This window comes from Centruroides sculpturatus, unplaced genomic scaffold (assembly GCF_000671375.1).
Source record: "Centruroides sculpturatus isolate CEXI.00-Female unplaced genomic scaffold, Cexi_2.0 scaffold798, whole genome shotgun sequence".
NCBI lineage: Eukaryota > Metazoa > Arthropoda > Arachnida > Scorpiones > Buthidae > Centruroides > Centruroides sculpturatus.
The window spans coordinates 113,956-138,658 of record NW_019384974.1 but is presented as its reverse complement, the minus strand read 5'-3'; the positions used below and the strand labels follow the sequence as shown (position 1 = coordinate 138,658).

The 24,703-nt window shown below is 26.0% G+C and overlaps 1 protein-coding gene across 1 annotated transcript in view; it reads left to right on the top strand.

Annotated features, from left to right (window-relative positions):
- The first annotated feature begins 9,416 nt into the window (after positions 1 to 9,416).
- The window catches only part of LOC111632652 (stomatin-2-like), a 52,375-nt gene continuing 37,088 nt past the window's right edge, over positions 9,417 to 24,703 (top strand). Inside the window, exon 1 of the mRNA XM_023377147.1 lies at positions 9,417 to 9,655. Coding sequence (XP_023232915.1) covers positions 9,604 to 9,655 — 52 coding nt within the window. The 5' untranslated portion in view covers positions 9,417 to 9,603. The remainder of the gene's footprint in view (positions 9,656 to 24,703) is intronic.

Here is a 24,703-nt window from a genome sequence, read left to right as displayed (position 1 = left end):
AGCTTTTTTGTCATTTTATACAGAATATAATAATATTAATTTAATTAAAACTATAAAAAATTTTAATTAAAATTTCATGACAGATGGCACTATACACAATTTTAAAGTTTGGCCGGGAAATCTAATCAACTCGTTGCTGGATTTTCCATATTGCTATCGATTTATACTGTTAATCCACTCTTTTCTCTATGGATTGATATGTAAATCCTACGTAGAAGAAACTGTTGTTGGCTTTGATGAATTGCTGATCGCTTCTTTCTCATTGTTAAGAAGTTTTCCTTTTAACTCCTATCGTGTACTCCTTTTCCACGCATTTCGCTGCCATTCCTGAAACCCTTTTCCTCGATACTTTCGGTATTTGTTCTTTGTAATCGTTTTAGTGATGCTATTAACTATTTTTTTTTTTTTTTTGAAAGCCGAGTTTCAATGCTAAACTTTTGATCCTTTTTAATTCTATAATTCTATCTTGTATGTTGCTTGAATGTGTTAATGCTCTTGAGCATGTTCGCCAAAACTTTTATGGCTGGGTAAAATTGATAACAATTGTCATAAAATTGATAACAATGTCACAATAGCCATTGTGACATTGTCATAAAATTTTTCGTGTATCTACTGTACAGTACGTGTCAATCGCATTTTCTTTGTGGAACACTTTCGTACATAAATTCTGCCTTTCTTATAGATAGATAAATCAAGGAAGTTAATGTTGTTACAATTATTATCCGTTAGTGAAAAGGTAATCCCTATTTTGGTTTCGTTTATGTTTTTGTATTAGCTCTTGGTGTTTCCTTTTCTGTTCCATATTATTAATACGGCGTCCATAAATCTTGCCACGTATTTTATCTCTTTTTTGAATTTCTGAATACTGTTCTTGTGTCCATTTTAAACAATTTCTGCTATATCTTCCGATATTAGTAACCCCATTAGGACATCTCTTTTTGTATTGTATATAAAACTTATCATCCCATTTAAAGTATGAAATATTATAATTAAGTTTATATAATCTGCTATAACCTTATAAACAATCTCTAGTGCCATTTTTCCATATACACAATCTGCTATTGCCGGTGATATTAGTACTAGAACATCGTGCCACTTTGACGTATCGAGATAGGAGGCGGAAAGAAAAAAGCGATTCTTGCACTTGTTAGGCACAGCGGAGACGATTCTTGTACAGTAGAACCTCGATTATCCGCCCTAATTGGGGACTGGGGTTGGTCGGATAATTGAAAAGTCGGATAACCGAAAGGTATGAAAAAATCCATTATTAGTGTAGTATATTATTATATCCCATGTAATTAGTATATTAGTATATCGCTATTAACCTATTTTGCGTTGAATTTTCATCGATGTTAAGCCTAACAAAAATTTTTTAAAATAATAATCGTCGCTATTGTATCGTTAAAAATTAGAAAATTAAGCTTCGTTTAAATACTGGCTCCCTTTCATGGTCGAATGAGTGTTGCCAGCTAAAACACGTAAAAATAATATTAAAGTAGCCAAGACATAGCCAAATATTGTAGCGCCACATCACTAGCGGACATTTGAAATTTGCCGACTAGGACGGTCGGTTAACCGAGGGGTCGGTTGATCGGGGGCGGATAATCGAGGTTTTACTGTACCTATATATGTGGCTGGACTTGTTGGCACTAGGGGCAAACTTAAATATAGCGCCTTTTGAATAAGACTTTCATTAGCCTGTTACAAATTTAAAAATTATAAAATAACTTTTTATTAATATAAGACATATTATATTTTTATATCAATAGTATAATTTTTCATTTTTGTGTGTGACAGTTTCTTGAGAATTTATTAGTTCGCCTATGTAACAATTTTGAAATTTTGGTGCCCGATCATATTGGTGCCTTGGGCAAGTACTCTCTCTGCTCCTGTTTTCCACGATCCTACTTGTTCAGTACTGTACCTTCCGGCCACGGGAGAGGCGATTCTGCATTGACCAGGTACGGAGAGGAGATCCAAGAATAAACCAATCACCATCGATTGCTTTGTTGTTTTTACGCATCTATTTTCCGTTAGGCGCACGCAATGCTGTTTTTTTTTTTTTTCCTCTTAAATTCCGTTAGGGGCACTCAATCGATTCAGGAACAATGGATGTTGTTGTCACTTTGATTTCCCTGTATAACGAAAGAAAAGTCATGGAATCATCTCTTTTTTTAATTTACATGGACCCTGACTACATTTTTGAACTCCTCATCACAATCAATGGAAAATGACAAAGTTTTATCAAAATCGGCCCATCAGATTTTGAGAACGAATTCAATTCTATAAGCTCGTAGAAGACGTTGGGAAATCGTCCGACAGAGTCGCACGATTCCTGAGATATTTCTTTGTTGCGTGCGCTCATGCTACGACATTGGATCTCGAAAATGAAGTCATGAACCCCCATTTTTTATTACAGTTTTGGATCGCAATAAATGGAAAATGGCAAAGTTCTATCAAAATCGATCGTTGAAGTTTTGAGATGGAACGAAATATTGTAAACTACATATAAGAGACTCCGCTAACGCTCTGTCTCAATTAAAAAGAACAAACTGACATAGTTAGACAGTCCGCCAGCTCCACTCTGACCTGCTTGATGCTTTCTACGACTTGTTTAGAGCTGTATATTTCGCTTTAAAATTTACTGACGTTAGGAAATTACGTATTGCTTTCTCCATGTTTTAGTTGCGTATAATTTAACACTGGTCTCATAAGTTAGTTCTTTTTATCTGTTTTCACTATTTCGAATAGCGGAGGGACTCTTGTACAGTACTCGTCGACTTACTTGCTCATAGAAATACTGGAAGATCTTTCTTCTCTAGTACAAACCTCGATCACTTTTGATGTAATCTTTTTTGTAGGCTTGTTATCCCATGTTCCTGCTTCTGTACATTCTATATACTCTTTTATTTTTATTTTATATGACTTTTTACTGTTAAAAGTAGAGACTCTTGTTTTGTCTGTATACAAACAGACTTGTCATTTTCTTCACAGCATGTTTTTGCTCTTTGACAGGTTTGTAACATTTTGTTCTCTTGTTTTTGTTATGGCACTTCTGTAACATCTTGGATACCATTTTTATTTACTCTGGCTGTTTGCCTCGCTCTCTAGCTGTAATTAATTGCAAGATTTTATAATTTCGCTACTGCTTTCATTATTTTGACCCTTCCTTGTGGTATGAATTTGTTTCCTTATCTGAGGACTGTTGTGAGGACACCCTGACTTACCTCCGTTCCTTCTCGAAAAACTTCGCTATTTGCATATTCTCCATTTTACTTATTTCAAGTTTGTAAAAAATACTTTTTTCTTTACATACTCTATTAGACATTAAGAAGAAATGTGTAATCTGTTTCTTATATCGATCTTTTTTTATTTTATATGCAGTTTTAAATGGAAATTTATAAATAATTATTTTAATTATTTAATAGAAATTATATAAGGTTTATATAATAATTATTTACTTAAAAATACAATAAAATTAAACTTAGAAATCATTTAAGATAAATATTCATTTCTTCAAACTAAATTATCAGTAAATTGTAAAACTCCAACATGAAGTTCGGAGAAAAATATTTTTCTTATTTCTGTTCTTGGAAAATTACTCGCTGAGTTGTTTGAAATGTAATTATTGAAAAAAATCTTTTAAATATTAAATTAAAACCTTTATATTTATTTACATGCTTGTATTATATTACAAAATAAAAATATATATTAGTTGCAAGCTTAATACGATGTATAAATGCAGATAAATTAATAAAGTTTAATAGTTAACGTATTAAATATTATTTTTATATTTTCTTCTATAAAAATTAACACAATTAATGAAAAATTAAAAATATTAATTTAAATTTTTGAAAATTTTCAAACAAAAATTTAATTTTAATTTAATAACGTTTGAAAGAATTACAGAAGAATTGCTATTTCGTTTTGCCAAGTAAATAATTGCAGGTTATTATTAAAAATAACAATTGAAATAATTGGAATGATTTAAATTTATTATATTTGTTTAAAGTAATAAACTTTTTATAGTTAATTTATTACGTAAAAGTAACAAAAGATGGCGTTGTTCAGCATATTTTTTACATACAAGCTAAGCAATTGCATATCAATTATACATAAGACAATAAATATAATATTAAGCATAGAATTAATATATTAAATATTTAAAAAAGTCATTTATAAAAAATTATTGACAAGTTTCGACTATTATAAACATACATTAAATTATTTATTATTTCTATTACAAATAATAAATTCTACGTAAAATTATTATATTACAAAATAAATATTGTACTAAAAGCTAATTTAGTTTTAAAAATGTATTAAATAAATACATGTCTCGAATAGAATAAAAGTAAAATTAACATAGATATGAGTTAGTCTTTCTTCTGTGGAAGCCCATGCTTCCAGAGAAAGGGGGAAAAAACGCTTCCTTTATTCATGAGGGACAGAGGACACATATCCCCACCAATATTTTTGCACCAGAAAATTGTTCCCTTCTAATATATATATACCATAGTAAAATAATTTTGTTTTACTCATTATTATTGACCCAACCCCCAATATATTGTACATACAGATCGACAATGATGTCTGGAAGAAGTCAATTCTTTAACTTTCAACAAGCTAAGGTTCATTTAATGTAAAAAATTTAAAAAAGAATAAAACAGGGACTCTAAAAAGAAAAAAAAATTAAAAAAAAATAAATAAATAAAATTTTAACGTGTGGCATTACAAATTATTCATTGTGTTAATTTCTAATTAATTTCTTAACCTAATTAAATTGTTTCCACGAATCGTTCGTCTATCATAATATTATTATAATTTTTCAGTTGCAATTAACAAAAGCAGTAAATGCATGTTATAAAATTAATAAAAAATTATATGTTTATTATCTTCCGTCTAAATTATAAAAAAATAATTAATAAATTTTAACGAGTAAACATTTTTTGGGGAGTAAACAATGAGTAAACATTTTATTTTAAAAAAGTAAATAAATACACTATTTGTAATATATGTTAAGTGGTATATTTCCATAAAGAACGGAATATAAATATTGTTAAATGTCAATTCATACGAAAAATTTATAGATTATTTGATGTTACATTTATGTAATGTCAAAGTCAATACAACTAGTACCTTTGCGACATCACCATTTGGTAGCAATTAATAATTAAGATAAAAATTGTAATCGACGATGTTATTTAAACGTCCGGACAATTAATACAGTAAAATAAAAATACAGTTAATTTACATCACGAATAGCAACAAAACTTTCAACATTTTCATAACAGTTTGGTTAGATATTAATTCTAAAAAAAATTGATAAAATTACATTAGATTAAACAATTTTAGATTAAAATTTGAAAGGATCAATTTTGTTAATAATAGTGTATCAGTTCGGATTTTAACACGGCAGAGAAAAACAGGAAAAAACTTCAAATTCAAAACCAAATCTATTTTAATTTTAATTCAAACTACAATTATTAATTAAATATTAGTGGTTTTGTAATTTATTCTCTCCCAAAATATGTAAAAACTGCGTTAACATCTTTTATAAAAGTAAGAAAAAATGGCTCAAAATATAGGGGAGATCGGGGCAACTTCGGCATGCGGGGCAAGTTTGTCAAGCGCTTTTTTTAAAAAACAAATTAAAAGGAGACTTTGGTTATAGGTTAGGCAGTTGAGTTTTATTGGTGGCTTGTTGAGTGTAGTGTTTTTATTGTTCTCCAACAAGCGTAGTTGAATTATCAAGCAAATTTTCATTTTCGTTCAATTCCATATAATATTTTTTTTCCATTTATATTGAATTGGCAGGTTTTGTTATAATTCCATGATAACGAAAGTTACTTTTCCTGTTAGAAGGATGTAACTTCAACTTATTCACGTGGCCAGATCGTGGCTTGGCATTCTGTTCTCAGGGTTGTACTTAATGTTTCGAAATCATGACTAGCGGGGTAAGATCGGCAACATAAAGCCACATTAGAAGCAAAGGATAAAAATCAAACAGATGATAAATGAAAACATGTTTGCATTTGTTATTCATGTATATATGTCTTTGAACTTGCATTTCGTTGTAATAATATTAAATGGGTGTTGGATTTGTATTTCTTTGTTTTAATAGTGAATTCCAACTTATACATTGTTAATAACATAATTTTATATACGTGCCTATCTTGCCCCATTACTGTTGCCCCTATACCAGGGGCAACTTTAATAAAAATAATTAAAATAATTACAACTTTACAAAAAGAGAGAAGTTGCCGATCTTGCCCCTATACCCGGGGCAACTTCGTCAATTTCTCTCTTCTTGTAAAGTTGTAATTATTTTAATTATTTTTATTTCCAAACTGATTTTAACCAGTTCTATAGTAAGGTAACATTCCAATAGACAATATGCAAATTTTTTTTTTCAGTTTACAGCAGTATTTATTACACAAAATTTAAGTAAAGCTTAACATGCCGATCTTGCCCCGATCTCCCCTATAAAAATTACTTTCCTTACCACTTAAAAAAAATTTTTTTTCGCTCTTTTTAAATAAAAAAAATCTATATCTATAAAAGATCAACTAGCTAATGTTTTAATTAGGTTCATGTGATAATGACGAACATTAAAGAAGACTCCTTTTTTTATTTGCGTTTGTCATCAATTTCCATGTATTTTTAATTCAGACAATTTTAATTCTGTTTTTAAAGCTAATTTTTTTTTTATAAATCTAAAGCTAAGGTTTTTGTTACATTGTTATAAGTATTTGTAAAACAACAAATAATCAATCAATAATTTATCAATAAAAACAGATATATTTTTATTGAAAAACATTTTTATTAAAATTATTTCACTATCTAGTTTGAATTTATTTAGTTATCTTTTCTTTATCATTGAATTTAGAGTGTGTTACAGTTGTTTATAGATATCCTGCCCTTCTAAATGAAATTTTTTCAAGATATTCAATAAAAAAATCATTTCTGTATGAAATTTTTATGTTATTTCCTTAATAATTTTCAAGAATTTCTCTCTATATCTACTCTCTCTCTCTCTCTCTCTATATATATATATATATATAATATATACATGTTAATGCTATATGTTAATGCTAATGTTATATATAACATTATATATATATTTTAATAGGTTTATTAAATATTCACAATTTTTATTTATTATTCTGATTGATTAAATTAATTGTAAAAAGTACTAAATTGAATAATACTGGATACTACAATAATAAAAAGAAATTGGATAACACTACAAGAAAAACATAAGAGATTGAATCATTGATAAAATAAAATACAAATAGACAATTGATTAATATACAATGAAGAATTAAAATGTTATATAAAGTAGCAAAATATTGTCTATAAATTTATTATTTTGAATTTTAAACTTTTGTAGAAATAAGTATAAGAATAAAGAAATAAAATATGCACATTCTTGCAAAATAATGACATTTAAACGTTATTATGTTATGTAATATTTAATAAAAGCATGTTATAATGAAAAATAACATTAACATAAATAATATGTCTTCATTAAATTATTACATTATATTTATTTTCTAATGATAAAGCTTGCCAAATTAATTAATTCCATTAAATAGTAATTATTCACTCATGTACTGTACATCATCATATAGCGTTAGAATTAAATACGTATGAACTATAAATTACATAATTCATTTCTGTTAATTATTTAATTAATTATCCCTTTAGAATATTATATAAAGTAAACTAGTGAACTATATATTTTCAGTAATATTATTTTGATCAATTATAAGAAACGTGGAAGTATTTATCTATAACGATTTTCTAAAGGATAATTTATAAATTCGAACGATAGCTTGTACTATAAATAAAGAACAAGTTTGTAGAAATCTACTCTTTAGAAATACAAAAGGATTTATGAATTCTTTCTAATCGTAAATTGTTTTGGGCCAAGGACCGTAACTGACGCCAAATGTGACGTCAGATGTTTTTAACAATATATAATAGACATTCATCATTCAAGTATTTTGGACATCTCCCAACATTAAACAACTATACAATTTTTGAATTGAACTATGAAATTCATAAAAATTCTAAATGACGTGCACATGAACATAATGATTTTAATACGCAAAGAGTACTATAAACATACAAGAACAAGATAATGAACAGAAAATATTTGAATATTTTTCATTACGACAAAATTTAATGTATTTCAAATATTTATACAAATAATTTTGATTTAATGAATTATTTATATATATTCAAAATGTTAACGAAGTTAATTTGAACTATTTCACATTAGTTTGCTTTAAATGAAGAAAGCGATGTTTCTTTGTGTTTTAATGATACATTTTTAATAAAGGATTTACAATTTAGAAAAAAAATTAATATGTTTTATTTTAAAATCGCTAGTTTTGTTAATAATTATTTTAAATAAATTACAGATGAGAGTAAATATATATGTACAAAATAAACGAAAACTAACTCATGGATAAACGTTACCAAACCAAGGAAACAATAATCGATGACAGATGGAAGAAAACATGACAAGGTATGTTATACCGAACAGAAAAATTCTATAAATAGAATAAAATCTTCTTTTTTCAATCATCACTTTTAATCTATAAATTTATCAAGTTATCTTTTATATAAATTAACTAAATGTATTCCAATAAAACATATATTTTATTTTATAATTTTAAATGGATTTTATGATACCGAATGTAATATAATTAATTAAAACATTTTTTTTCTGTCATTTATAAAAACAGAAAATGTGTTTTTAGATGCTATATTTAATTCCTCTTGTGTTATAAGAAAAAAAAATTATATTTAATTATATATACTTGTTTTGTTGTAAGATTATTGACCGTATAATCCAAACAGATTGCATTTTTCCCTAGATATTTCTCCTTTAATAAATATGAATTAATTAGCAGAATGTTATTAACCTCGCAGAGAATTTCTTACATATTTTTTCTTAAATAATATATCAGAAATTTAAACATTATTTTTATTTTATTTTCGCATGACGTTCAACACGATATTTTAAAAATTTGATAACATAAATATTTTTATTTTACTAGATAATTTAAATTCCAAATAAATTTAAAAAATATCTACAATTTATAATTAATTTTTCTTAATTAAAAAAAAAACGGAAAAAGAAATAAGATTAATTGACCAATTATAAAAATTAATGCCAACTTCTGCCACTAGATGACGGGTTAGAAATTCTTATATAACGGTTTCACTTAAATATATATTAAAATTATTAATCGATATAAAAGTTTTTAACGGTTAATTTTAATATAATTTCGAAAATCAGCGTGATGTAAACGTTTTTTCTTTTTTTATTTCGCTTTTAAATAAATTTCATATTGATAGATAAGAAGTATTAAAAGTCGTATACGTCACCGATCAATCAACCAATCGGATAGGAGTTGTCACCTAGACAACCGGCCGTTATGATTCCCAATTGTGATATTAAAGGAAGAGATCCAGTGAAAGAGGAAGGTTGTTGTTAGCGTAGCTCTCTATGTTTGGACGACTGCAAGCGGTTGCCTAGCTCTAGTATTATTATAGGCTTTATGTAAATGCTAAAGGCCAACAGATAAAATGTCTTACAAGTCTAAAGGAACAAACAATGTCGATGTACAACGATTTGGAGGTAAGTGATTATTTAAGTCGCCATCTTGGTATTGTTGATTGCATTTTTCGTTTCTTTTAACTTGATAAATACATTACCATTATTGAAAATGACAAATAACTAAAGAAAAATTGTTAATCTATAAATAACGCGGCTCTCCATCTTCATCTTCTAGCACAAACTGTTGATTCTTTATGATTAAATGATTATTGAAGTTACGAGTTTCTTAATGAATTTCCTTCATATTATGGCTTTATAATTTGTAATAACATTAAGCTAAATAAAAAAAAAGAAGGGGGAAAAAACATTAAAATAATGTAATTCACAATGCAGAAACTGGATAGCATTCAAAACCTATATAAAATAGGACAGTTAAAAAAGAAAATAATAATAATAAAACAAAAATTCCTTCATTTTTAAAAGAAATTTCTTAATTTAGAAAATGCAAGTAATTTTAAATTTTAATTCGATTGAACAACCAATTAATAATATATAAAACAATTAGGTTAAGCAGAATGTTAATTAAGAAACTTTTAATTTTATTTCCTGTTCAGTTAATCATTTTGACATTTGCCAAATATACTTAGACATTAACAAGAAAAGGTGACAGAAATTATTGGAAAATTTTAATTTTAACATAGAATTATCATTATAGCATTTTTTTTCGTGTGTATATCGTTGAAATGTTTAAAATTTAATAAATAATAAATCAAGGTCTTAACTTTTATCTTGATTTAAACTTTGTAGCTTATGCTAAGTATTAAAAACTTTAAATATTCTATTTAAGTTAATAATTTATTTTCTTTAAATTTTAGATGTGTTCTAAATATTTAAGTAAAAGAACGTATTTATATTTTTGAAAATTTTTTACTTGAAAGTTTTATTTTATTATATATTAATAAATGCAAATTAAAAATAAAAGTAATTTAATATATTTGATTTAATTTAGAATAAAAAATTGGTATAAATTAAAAACCGAAATCACAAATTATTTAGGCTAAATATTATATAATTATAAATATAACAAAAAGAAATAAAAACAATAATAAATATTCATTTAATTATTATAAAAAAAGTGTGCTTTTTTAATGATTAAAAAATTCCTAAGTAAGTAAATGGGTAAATATGAATAATTAATTATAATTAGATGCTAAAATTAAAACATTAAGAATTAGATAGTGTATCTTTTATGAGTATTAAAACCGATATAAAATATTTATCATTTATTATAGCTATTATAATTTAAAATTTTCAAATATGAATAAATAAAAATTTAAATTTATTATCTGAATTTGAATCATTAATTTATTTAGCTACAAACTCTATCAACGAATTTTGTATTTAAATTAAGTAATAAAATATTGTAATTAATTAATTTTTTGAGTTTAAAAAATATTTACTCTTGAGTGAAAATGTAATTTTATTTTAAAAAAATAGTTAAAAGTTCAGAATTAACAAAAAGATTTTTTATTAAAATTAACTTTAAAAAAAAATTCTTGTATAACTTTTTAAAAAATAATCACCTGTAGAATAATAATTTAGCTTGAAATTATTTAATATTATTTTATTGTTGACTGTGTGATGAACAGATTATAGTAAAATTAAATTACTTTATTAGAAACTTAATATAAAGGGATAATTCACTCTTCAGACTGCAATTGTTTCCATAACAGTGAATGAAAATCAGCTATTAAAGGATCAAGTAACTGTCAATTTGTTAATTAACAAATTAGTTCAGTTGAAAACTTAAATTTACGGTTATATAATATAAATAATTTATTAATTTATCATAATTTAAGGCCATAACATTTCAAAATGTCTTGCTGATTTATAATTAATATTTGTAACGAAACTTTGTTAGGTCGACATTTGCTAAGAGAAATAATTTGAAGTAAATTCGGCGCTTTAAATTAATATATTAACTTCGAATTATATATATTTCGTTTGAAAAATAATTTAGAGTAATATCTATAATGGAAATAAAAATAACGTAAAAAATGCTAAAATTTAATTTTTACGATGAATAATGGATTATAAAATAAACATTCTTTTCATATGTATATTTTTTAGTTTTTGACATATCTTTTTTCCTATTTACTAGTCTTTATCTTTTTAAACAAGTGTTAGATGTTCTCTATGTATCTTTTCTTCAAGTGTTAGATGTAACCCTGTTTATTATAATTTGAATAATTTCGAAATTTTTACTCTTGTGATATGGCAGCGATTTGAAAAAATTGTAGACATAAATTCCCACTGTCGTCTGTCCGTCCGTCTGCCCTTCCTTAATCTCGAGAACGGAGTTAGATAGATGAAAGGTGAGACCAGATATGGAAACCTTAGGGGCAGGAGGCTCCGATTAACTGTATATGAATTTGCGATACAGACAGGAAGTCATATTTTAATTCAAAAATTTTCCCCTTAAAGGTGTTAGATAGATGACCGACACGACTCTATTATCAAAGTAGTGGCAAGACACTACAGTACTAATTTGAGGTGGAGAACATATATTTCAAATCAAATAAATTAAAAATATGTTTAAAAATTGCAGCCTGGCATTATGACTATGTCACAATAAATTACAGGTTTAAATTATCTGTCGATAAACTATCAAATTTTAAAATTTATAGAATATGATAAATAATTATTCGCTAATAGAAATGTGATAAACGATTTACAGCTATATCTAAATGTTATTATAATAATAAATGATAGAATATTTTCTCCAGAATAATTGCATATGAAATACTAATGAAATACTAACGTAATTTTACCATGTATTAATATTGCTCTGTACTTATTTTGAAATTTGATAATGCAAAAATAGCAATTTTCAAATTACTATTCAATCAGGAAACGCATTGATATCTTGGGGATTATGGCATACTAGTATTGTAAAATATTTAATTACTGCAGTTTTTATTATATATATTATAGACCAGTGAATGTTACTGTTCTGGCTTCTAAACTGTATTATTGATAGAAAGTATTAGGTTTTTATATATACAGTATTATAAAATATTTGATAGGTTTAAAAATTTTGCATATGTAATGTGAAAGCGGGGTCCTAAAGCTGTCGAGAAGTCTTTAAGGTCACTGATTATTAACCACAGATAAGAAAATTATCATCAAATAAACTGCTGATTTCTTGTTAAATGAAATGTTGTTATTTGTTTCATTATAATCACGCTATTATTTGTTTTCATTTATATAGAGTTTATGATATATACAGTATTAAAAAGACCAATAAAATTCGTAAACAGCTTTTTGCTATTTTATAATTAATCAAATTAAATATTTGATTCGCGATTTGCAGTTAGTAAATTTCGAATTTAGTTTTGGTTCGTCTTCGGAAAAGGTTTGCCATTACATATATAGACTATATTAATCACTTAAAATATAATGAAACATTTTAGATAAAATATCGAGACATCTAATTCTTGAAGAATCAGTATAGGAGTTTGTTTTGAATTCAGTTTGAACTTTTAATTTTTCAACAAATTGTTGCATTTTTCTTATATGGGAACATTTCCCAAGCAATAATAACAATAAAAACGACTATTTATCCCAAGAAACTGTTTTACTTATATGGAACAACGATTTTTCGACACTTTTTTTGCTTTATTTAGGTTCAGAATTTTAAATACATGTTCTAGAACAATTTGAAAAATTAAATGTTTTAGAATTTCTTTACCCTTTCAAAGTTTAATTTTTGAAATTATTTTAGAACATTTTAGTATTTAAAATTTGGAGCTTGTTTTCCACAATTTTTTGCCTTCTTTATTTGTTCTACACAAATAAAAAGTATTTTAAAGTAAATTTTGAATATTTATTATTATAGTATATAATTAATTCTAAGGAAAGAAAGTTTCTTCATATAATTCAGTTTGTCATCGTTATTTAAAATATCTTAACCTGTCTCCTTATTAATCTCTTATCCTGCATTCTGACATAAAGTATATTATTCAACATAAAATTTAGATTTGACATTTCATTTTTGGAATCCAATTTTACCTTCACTAAAAATTACTTTTCTTTATCTTCATTCGATTCTAGACGAATTTAAATTATCAGATTGCCAAGTTTAAATCTAGTACGGAAGATAAGATTTGAAAAATAACTTTCTAATACACTATTTCTTTTATTTTATTTAGAAATAAAATCAACTGAAAATTCAAAGTTAGTCCTTTAAATTTTACTACAAGCAATATTCAATAAAGAATTTATCTTCTACTGGCATCTTTCAAAGAATAACAAGTTATTTGAAGTTATTGAAAATGTACCGAATTGGTTTTGATAAATTTTATTAGTTATAAACTAAGCTTATATCTTTATTTAGAGCAAATAAATGTATCAATTGAATAATTGTTTTTTAGGTTTAATGTGTCACTAAACTCAAAATAATTTGTATCGCCTGAAAGAAATTTGTTATAGGAAAGAATATATCGTATTTTCTCGATTCTAATAAGCACCTTTTATTTTAAATTTTTCTGATCTCAAAGATTGGGATGTGCATTAAAATTAGACACAAAGTAGATTTAATGCAGCGTCGTTTGCAATTCGCGTGTATTACACCTATATAGACATGGTACACGTCCTTCTGACTTTGGTTTTTCTTTGGTAACGGTTTGATGGTATTTTGAACTACAGCAAACTGGAGTGAACGAGACAAATCTATAAAGTAGTGTTTAAGCAGGGAGCTATACACTACGCTGAAGAAGATGTATACAGTTATTTCATTGTGATACTACATAATAGGTAAATTTCGGGCTTATGCATATCAAAGCATTAAATCTCGCTGTTAAAACATTGATCGTAATATAATTTTGACTGATTTTATATTGGATTGCAGACTCTCTCTAACTGACGGATTCATGAAATGAATACATTCATTTCATAAATCGTGAAGCACTGTAAACATGAAAATAAATCTTTTTTTAAATGCGTTTATTACTGTTTAAATGTATTAAAATTTTCAGGTTTTAACATATTGGAAATCGGGTGCTCATTAGAATCGAGAAAACACGGTATATGTATATGATAATTTAATTTGATTAATTGATATAACCTACATAAATTTTAAATAAGTGCAGTTTTATTATATTTCATCATGATAAAATTTATTTCATTAGGATATGAGATAACGAAAAAATTTTGCCTGAGTTTGCAATATTTTTAAAGTGAAATTTATGACTCAACGATGCTTTTGGAAAAAATGATATTAAGTCAATACATTAAATATTGATGTAATTATTTATATAATTAAAGATAATTACAAATATATAAAGTTTTGTCTAGTTGTCATTTTAGATATAATTTGATTAAAATACGAAGTAGTTAAAGATTTGTAAATTTTAAATTTTAATTATTTTTAAATGTTCAGTAATCATCATATCTAATTAGGCAATATTTATTTTAAAAAAAATAATTCTGTAATTTCTTCAGTACATATTTATATTAAATTTCTGTGGTTATTTATTTTTCAATTTGTTACTTATTCTAATACATGGCATGCAAAAATTTAGTACTTCTGATTTTTATAATTTGTCATAAGATGTATTCTATATTTAAAAAAAATTATAGGATAATAACAATTTACATGTAGATTTTACAGATTTAGTCAACGGATTCAATTTCCTACAAAAGGTCAAAACCTAACATTTATTAATTTTTAGTATTTTATTTAATATTAATTTTGAAAATTATTTGTGATACTGTCAAAGCATATTCGAAAAATTAGCCTGTTAATAATCATAATCGCATTTTTAATTTTTACGTGCTAAATTAAGGTTTTGAACAATTTATAAAAATTCCTAATTAAGTAATAAACTCATTATATTTACATTAAAGTAAAATCAGTAAACTTTATCACTAGTTACTTATCACTGTAAATTAGTCCACTAGAAAGCATATAAGTAAAATTTATAAATTGTAATATTAAAATTTCCGATTTTAAAATATTTAAATAACTATTTTTAAACATAATTTTTTATTAAAAAAATTCTGCTTCTTTTCTGATATTAATTAAATAATAAAGACTATTCATACGTTAAAATTAAGGAAGAGAGTATTTTTATTATAAAGGAAAAAATATAAAGTATTGCTATAGGATACAATGAAAAAGAATTATTGATCAAACAAGAAATCAAGTATACTAGTGACAAGCTCCCCAAAGAAATGCATCTCTTGATGCTAGATTACCCAAGAAGTGTCTTCGTTTTTTCAAATGCTTTTCTATAATAAGTTTTAGCATTATGGATTTTTATTTAGATTGTTTGCTGGAGAAAAATTAATACATCCCGAGGGACGTGAACCACGATCTCTATCTTAATTAAGTGGAATAACAGAACATTTTAACTTTATTTGTTTCCTTGTTTTGTCTCCAGTCAGCGGATTAGAACTATCTTGTTCTGATCAGACGCTCTTTTGAGATTCTCTGAAGGACGTCCTAATGATACAGTTTTGATAAGATTCTCGTTTTTGTGTTTAGACATGGATCAGATTGATGCGTGCTCGATAGCTCAGCATGGAAAATAGTGGAGATGCTTTCTATAACAATCATCGTATTCTATTTCTCCACAATATAAATTCAATTGACCAGATCCGATATTATTTCGATATAACGATTCAACGAAAACGAATGACTGGCTGGGAGACCTTGCAGATAAATGATATCAAGCGAAATCAACATAGACCCAATTTCAGGAGAAAATTGATTCCTTATTATAACAACAGTGATAAAAAGATACGTATATTTGTCTACATAATAACTCATCTACATAAAGAAAATGAAACGATAAATTAAGTTTTAGGAACTTCGTAAAAAATAAATAAATAAATAAACAAAAATGGTTTCTACGAAAAATTTTTATGTATTTTTCAAATGAGGTCAGAAGTGGTTCGGATTATAACGTCACTCTATAATGTGGAACGTTATGAGTGTGATTCAGTATGTGTCTCTATTCTTATCAGTGACTACTGTACGTTCTAATATAGAGCAAACTATTCTCAATCATGTAAGAACTTGAGAATAATTTTAAGAATAGACTATGGATGTACTGAAATTTACATTATTCATATTCTTCACATTGCAATTCAAAGAACGTGAGATGATGCAAGTTTAATAGGATTGCACGTAGCCACTTGTCCGTATATATGCAATCCTATTAAATTCTATGATCGATCAAATTTTTTACGTTTATGTTTTGGCAAGACTTAATTAAGAGAAAAATTGTCTCAGTTGCGTGTTTAAATTCTAGCCAGATTACAGTTAGCATGTGTAAATTAACATTATCTATGATCTATATATGTTAAATATGTAGTTGTTGAAGAGTAAAAAATTTTATTAATTTAATCCTAAATTAAATTAATAAAATATTTGATCTTAAATCAAATATGACAAATGAGTTTTTATGTGTGTTTTACTGTTTAATATGTTGTGAATATAACTCTTATTACAAGAGCACGAGTAACTTATTTTCATAAAGAAAAATAATTGGTTCTTACAGTAAACTGTAGTCATTTTAATGAAAAATATGAAGATATATTTAGATGTCTATTTATTTACTTAGTATAAAGTATTCATCACTTTTACGGAGAAAAATAAATATAAAATAATAATAGAATAATGTAATTTTTTTCGATATGTTTAATTTAATATTAATTCTGATCAAACTCTATCAAAATGATGTATATTCAGATAATAAATTGGTTTTTCTGTATTAAACAAAGAAATTTAATAGAGTAAAATCTTTGTAAATTGAAATCATACGGTACCGAATATTTTTTCTGCTTTGGCAGGTTTTCGTTATGACTAGGTTTTAGCATTTTTAACAATCTTTAAACTATCCCAGATAAGTGTCACACAGTTACATTTATTTTTATAGTAAAATTAGCTGCTTGTGCCCAGTGTTGCTCGTGTTTTTAAGGGAGTGGAAGATTGATGAGGTTTGGTTGGGATATGGTCTTAGTAACTAAAACGTACATTTATTAATCCTCGGGCTTAAGAGGGAGTGGACTTTAGGAATGGTTGGGATGGGGATCCCTACAGCATTTTTTTAGGGTGTCGAAGAATTACTAATTTAAGTCAACATGTCTTTGCATTACAAGCAATGCAGGAGTAAAAAATAAAGTTAAAGCCGTTGCTGTCAGTATTCCATGCCAAATTTGGTATGGACGATATAGATCCTTCACTTAACATATATATTTTGACTTATATGGATTATTTTTATTAAAAGGTTTTATCTAAATTAATCCAAAGTGATTCCGACTATAGATGGAAATATTCGACTGCAAAAATCGAGTACTGTTTGATTGTAAAAAATCGAGTACTGTTCTCTTGTTGTTTTCGAGAACTTGTGCACGGCATTCTAGTATTAATACTAAGAATTCTTATGTAGTATCCTTATGAGCTTATAAGACAGCGTAAAATCCAATTCATGAATCAAAAACTAGTGTCTCGTTTTTTGGGACCGCCGGATGACCGAGGCGATTAAACCCACTGCCTTAGGAGAATTGGAATCCAGGCGTGCAGCTTCTTAGGAACTTTTCATGGGCAGTCCGTTCCAGATATGCGGAACATCGCCCTGATCTTCCGATTCCCATTGTGGACCTACCGTAATAGCATGAAAAAGGTCCTCTTAGTGCCTATAGAGCAAATAGAGTAAAAAAAAAAAAAGAAAAAAATAGCATGTCGCTCTGACACTTGAATTTTAATCTCATTACAGTCTGTGATCTGACTCTTCAAATTGTTTAATTCTCTAATTAATTGTTATTTCAATTTCTATAATTACCAACAATGTTAATTAACTTGTTTCCGAATACGCGTTACTGGTTACTTATTAACCACTTCATATACGGCAAATTTGCAGCATGTGTTACTTTATTCTCATTGCTTTCAATGAATTTCTCTTGTTCTCAAGTACTCGGTTCTCAGAAACTTAGTATTCGAATCTTAAATTCTCGAGTTTTAAAAGTATTCGATTTTACCCTTGGTTAATTCTAGAAAATATTAGTACTATATTAACAAAAGCATTGTCTGTATGTCTCTTGTCACATGATATTCGTTTTTCGGAATATAGTTTTTCATGCTCTGCGGCGAACGTTATATCAGCAGACAATTTCGTCTAAAAGTGAAATCTTAATTTTCTATTCCCAAAAACCTCTTCCGTTTCATCATTAGACAGGTTTCTGGCTTATAGTATCAATAAAATCTAACATATAAAGTTGCTCTTGTTTCAAAGGTTCCGTTTTTGACAGGTTTTACTGTATAATTAAACTATTAATTAAATTATCAGGATTTACGTAATTAAATAATCTTTCAATAATAATAATAATGAATAACGCAAGTATAAGCAGCAATTTTATATTAATATACTACAAAACTTTAAAGTTATTATACTAAATCCTAAATTCTTCCTATGGGCATGCAATATCTCCCATTCACCATTTGTCTTGTCCAACTTTCTATTTCACCTTCCACTCCTCAAACAACACCTTACCACTTTCTCTAACATTTCCATCCAGGTAATACCACTGAGTCATCCCGGTCTTCCGATCTTTGCTACGATGTAAGTACGATATGGGCATGCGATGTTATTTTTAATTTGAGCTATGGCTTGCTTCATTCTCAATGACATAACTTATAGGCCTATATTTTTAATTTCTATTTTAAAAAATCCAGCAACGAGTTGCGTAACTTTCCCGGTAACATTTAAAACTGCGTGTGGCGTCATCTGTTAAGATATTTTATTTAAAAACTTTTTATATAATAAATTATTATAAAATGGTCAGGAGCTAAATTTTGATGGTACGGATGGGTTTTATAAAAAAAAATTGTAAATGCTAATAACGAATAAAACTTTCATTAAGTTCGTTCTTACTCAAGACATGAGACACGACCTCTTCTATCTCCCCACTCCCTTGACTTTTAGCCACCAAAATTTAATAGCTTCAATCCTCCTAATACATAAACCTCGTTGCAAAATTTCAAAAACTTTCGACAAAAGGCACAGGGTTTATTAAGCTTCAAAGTAGGTGAAAAAAAAATCCTGCCCCTCACACACACAGACACACACTAACATCCATACATACGGGGGGGAGGGAAATCCGAAGTTTTTGCATTTCTTGATGTTTCAAGGTCTCTGAGTCCAAAATTGTAATAATCTAGGGATCATTTTTTGACTGATCGCCATACTTTCCCTCTGTTATACACGTATATAACAGCCAGGAAAGTAATTATAGGCCTATATTTTAATTTCTTATAATTATACGGCGAAATTATGCTTTTAATTTATAATATATTTCAAAATTGAATTTTTATTAAAATTTACGTTCATTATTTTATAAAAGATATTTTCCTAAATTTTTATGTAGTTTAATTACTCTTAAATATTATATCAAAATTCTCGACATATACACTCTTGAAATTACAATTTATGATCTGGAACTTTCTCAAGATAGCATTTGACTATTTTTATATATTGGCTTTACTTCAAATGAAAAAAGTAAAGAATTTGATTAATTTCATTATCTAAATTATAAGTTATTTAATGCTTTTTGTAATTGGAAGTGAAATTTACAAGGTGTATATATACTGTAAACGTATAAAATTAATTTTATAATGATTTAATATATTCTTTTTAATTTTTTAGCTTATTAATTAAGAAGTTTGATGAAAATTTATTTAGCTTATCTAGATATTAATAAATACATAAATATCAAAATTAAATTTTTAGTTTTATTTCAAATTATTTAAATATATTATTATAATTATTCCGAAAATAAACTGTATTAAATATTTAATAAAAAAAATAATTTCATATGATATGAATATGAAAATATTAATAAATTGAATGAAGAATTATTAATTATTATTTAGATTACTTGAATTTATACAGTAAATATTAGAATTTGTTGGATGAAAATATTAATAATTGAATTTATTTGAAATTGTATCACATTAATTTTTAGTTATATAGTTTTGTTGAATAATAAAAAAAAAAGATACAGTCATAATACACAATGTGATAAATAAACTTTAGTTTCTTGTCAACGGATACATATCGTATTTCAAATTTCACTTTGCTGAGTACAGTTTATATAAATGGATTCTTTGGGAGTTTTAACTGTCAACAACAAATTTCAGAAAATGAGACACTTCTTTTAGATTTTTCTCTTCTGCAATGTCACCACTTTACAGATCAAAATGACTATTTACTTTCTTGTAGCAATTTTTGTGATTGCAACTGTTTTCTATTTTTATTTTCTGTCATCAACATTTAAATTTTATAAAGATATTAGATTTTTATTTGCAGCTAAATAAAAAAAAAGGATTTTTTCTTTAATATTAAAATAGCTGTTGCATGATTTTCATTCTATAAACTAGAGATTCATTACTGACTAGAATGATAGATAAGATTTTGTTTTTTTATCAGGTGATAAAACTGATGACCTTATTGTTTATAAGATTCGCATTCAGATAGTGTCTAACCATAAAGTTTTGCGAATCAGCACGTTGTGAACTGACTAGTTTTAATGCGTTTTGCAATTTTGATGATTGAAGCAAAACTTTGTTCTAAAAATTTTAAGACAAAATTTTTCGATTTTTAATATAATACTTTTATATTTNTCAAAAACTTTCGACAAAAGGCACAGGGTTTATTAAGCTTCAAAGTAGGTGAAAAAAAAATCCTGCCCCTCACACACACAGACACACACTAACATCCATACATACGGGGGGGAGGGAAATCCGAAGTTTTTGCATTTCTTGATGTTTCAAGGTCTCTGAGTCCAAAATTGTAATAATCTAGGGATCATTTTTTGACTGATCGCCATACTTTCCCTCTGTTATACACGTATATAACAGCCAGGAAAGTAATTATAGGCCTATATTTTAATTTCTTATAATTATACGGCGAAATTATGCTTTTAATTTATAATATATTTCAAAATTGAATTTTTATTAAAATTTACGTTCATTATTTTATAAAAGATATTTTCCTAAATTTTTATGTAGTTTAATTACTCTTAAATATTATATCAAAATTCTCGACATATACACTCTTGAAATTACAATTTATGATCTGGAACTTTCTCAAGATAGCATTTGACTATTTTTATATATTGGCTTTACTTCAAATGAAAAAAGTAAAGAATTTGATTAATTTCATTATCTAAATTATAAGTTATTTAATGCTTTTTGTAATTGGAAGTGAAATTTACAAGGTGTATATATACTGTAAACGTATAAAATTAATTTTATAATGATTTAATATATTCTTTTTAATTTTTTAGCTTATTAATTAAGAAGTTTGATGAAAATTTATTTAGCTTATCTAGATATTAATAAATACATAAATATCAAAATTAAATTTTTAGTTTTATTTCAAATTATTTAAATATATTATTATAATTATTCCGAAAATAAACTGTATTAAATATTTAATAAAAAAAATAATTTCATATGATATGAATATGAAAATATTAATAAATTGAATGAAGAATTATTAATTATTATTTAGATTACTTGAATTTATACAGTAAATATTAGAATTTGTTGGATGAAAATATTAATAATTGAATTTATTTGAAATTGTATCACATTAATTTTTAGTTATATAGTTTTGTTGAATAATAAAAAAAAAAGATACAGTCATAATACACAATGTGATAAATAAACTTTAGTTTCTTGTCAACGGATACATATCGTATTTCAAATTTCACTTTGCTGAGTACAGTTTATATAAATGGATTCTTTGGGAGTTTTAACTGTCAACAACAAATTTCAGAAAATGAGACACTTCTTTTAGATTTTTCTCTTCTGCAATGTCACCACTTTACAGATCAAAATGACTATTTACTTTCTTGTAGCAATTTTTGTGATTGCAACTGTTTTCTATTTTTATTTTCTGTCATCAACATTTAAATTTTATAAAGATATTAGATTTTTATTTGCAGCTAAATAAAAAAAAAGGATTTTTTCTTTAATATTAAAATAGCTGTTGCATGATTTTCATTCTATAAACTAGAGATTCATTACTGACTAGAATGATAGATAAGATTTTGTTTTTTTATCAGGTGATAAAACTGATGACCTTATTGTTTATAAGATTCGCATTCAGATAGTGTCTAACCATAAAGTTTTGCGAATCAGCACGTTGTGAACTGACTAGTTTTAATGCGTTTTGCAATTTTGATGATTGAAGCAAAACTTTGTTCTAAAAATTTTAAGACAAAATTTTTCGATTTTTAATATAATACTTTTATATTTTTCAATTCAGATATATAATTTATATATATATAGACTACATATAAATGTAGTCTACTCTGTTAAATTTTGTTCATATTTTAAGTTTTCGATTAAGGGAAAAGATATAATCTGAAAAATTTAACATCCAGAAATTTTTTTCTCAACTGAATTATAAAATAAAAAAAATCGAATTTTTAAATACTAAATAACGAATTACATTGATACTTGGATGGGTTTGCTCTTTGAAAGGGTTTCTTTTTTATTTAATGTAGTTTTGTTATTCTTCACCAGCATTCTTTGTTATTTTTTTAAAATCTGAAAACTTCTAATTCTTCGATAATTTAAAGTTTTATGTAATTCTATTTTATTTTTTTATATATTCATTATTGGGCAATTTGTAAACAGTAAGTCCTCGATTTAACGAATCCCCGACTTTTGGTTTACGAACAGAGTGTTCCTGTTTTAAAGAAAAAATTTAGAATCTATCTTTTATTCGCGAATAGAACACGCAATATGATTGAATCAATAAGAATAATTACTTAATGTACATACTAATGTACATACTAATGTACATACTTAATGTACATACTAATATTTATTACAATAAAATATTAAGTAAGTATTAAGAACATTTTAATGCATCCTATACTTTAAGTTCAATGTTAATTTTTTAAAACAAATATATTCGATTTAATGGACTTTCGGCAATTGCGGACATCCCTTTCAACAATTAGTTCGTTAAATCGAGGGCCTACTGAAGTTAGATTATAGACAGGATACGATTTTGTTTCTGTTAGCTTAAATATTTTCAGTGATAGGCTTACATTAATTCATCTTATCTAACTAGTTAAATCACACATTGTCAAATATACATGGCCTCAATTGAGAAAATACATCTAATTTTTGTAACATTATTACATTTATTAGTAGTTTTAATTCATTTGTTTAACATTTCAAATATTTATATTAACATATTAAGAATACTGTTATAATCTGATCAGATAGTACAGTAAATATGGACAAAGTATTTTCTATATATTAGTTACGTTCATTCCAGATTAAAGCGTGTAACAAGACATAGAATAAATCCTATTTAAATTTTTTCGAATACATAAATTAAACAATTTTAATAAATAATTATTGTAGACAGTGTTAATACAATGGCAACATACTTATCTTGAACATTATTTCCTTAAAATTTGTATTACTATTCATTCTAAAAAGTAACTGTTCTTAATTATAATCGATACGAAGTGTTTTTATATTAAAAAAAAACTTCTATCCCTTAATTAAATTTTTAAATTGCTTGAGGATTCTTAAGATTGGATGTGTAACTAAAACATAAACGCCTCAATTCTAAATTTTAAAAATTACTCTGTTGTCTCTTAATTAAATAATAGAACAAAGTAAAACCTTGTACAGTGTTTTTAATGTAAATGACAGTACAATATTTCTTTTATTTAGATTATACCTAATTTTCCAGTAGTAAATTTAACCAGTATTCTCAATTAGGTCAATGCTTTTATTTTTTTAATAATTGCAATTTACTGTAATCTTATTTGTTATTTTTATATATTTATATAAAGCTATATTACTTCTAGTTTTAATTTTACCCACAATTGTTAAATAGATTGATTTAAATTAGCAAAAAATAATAAGTTGTTTCATTTTATTTAAGTACAGTTGTCCCTTGATAATCCGACAGGTATGGGACCAAAGGTGTGTCAGATTACCAAAAGTGTCCGAATTACCGAAAATAATTACATATTTCGCATTGTTTTGCTTGCAGTAACTTACAATATTCTCTACTCCAACTGTTCGAA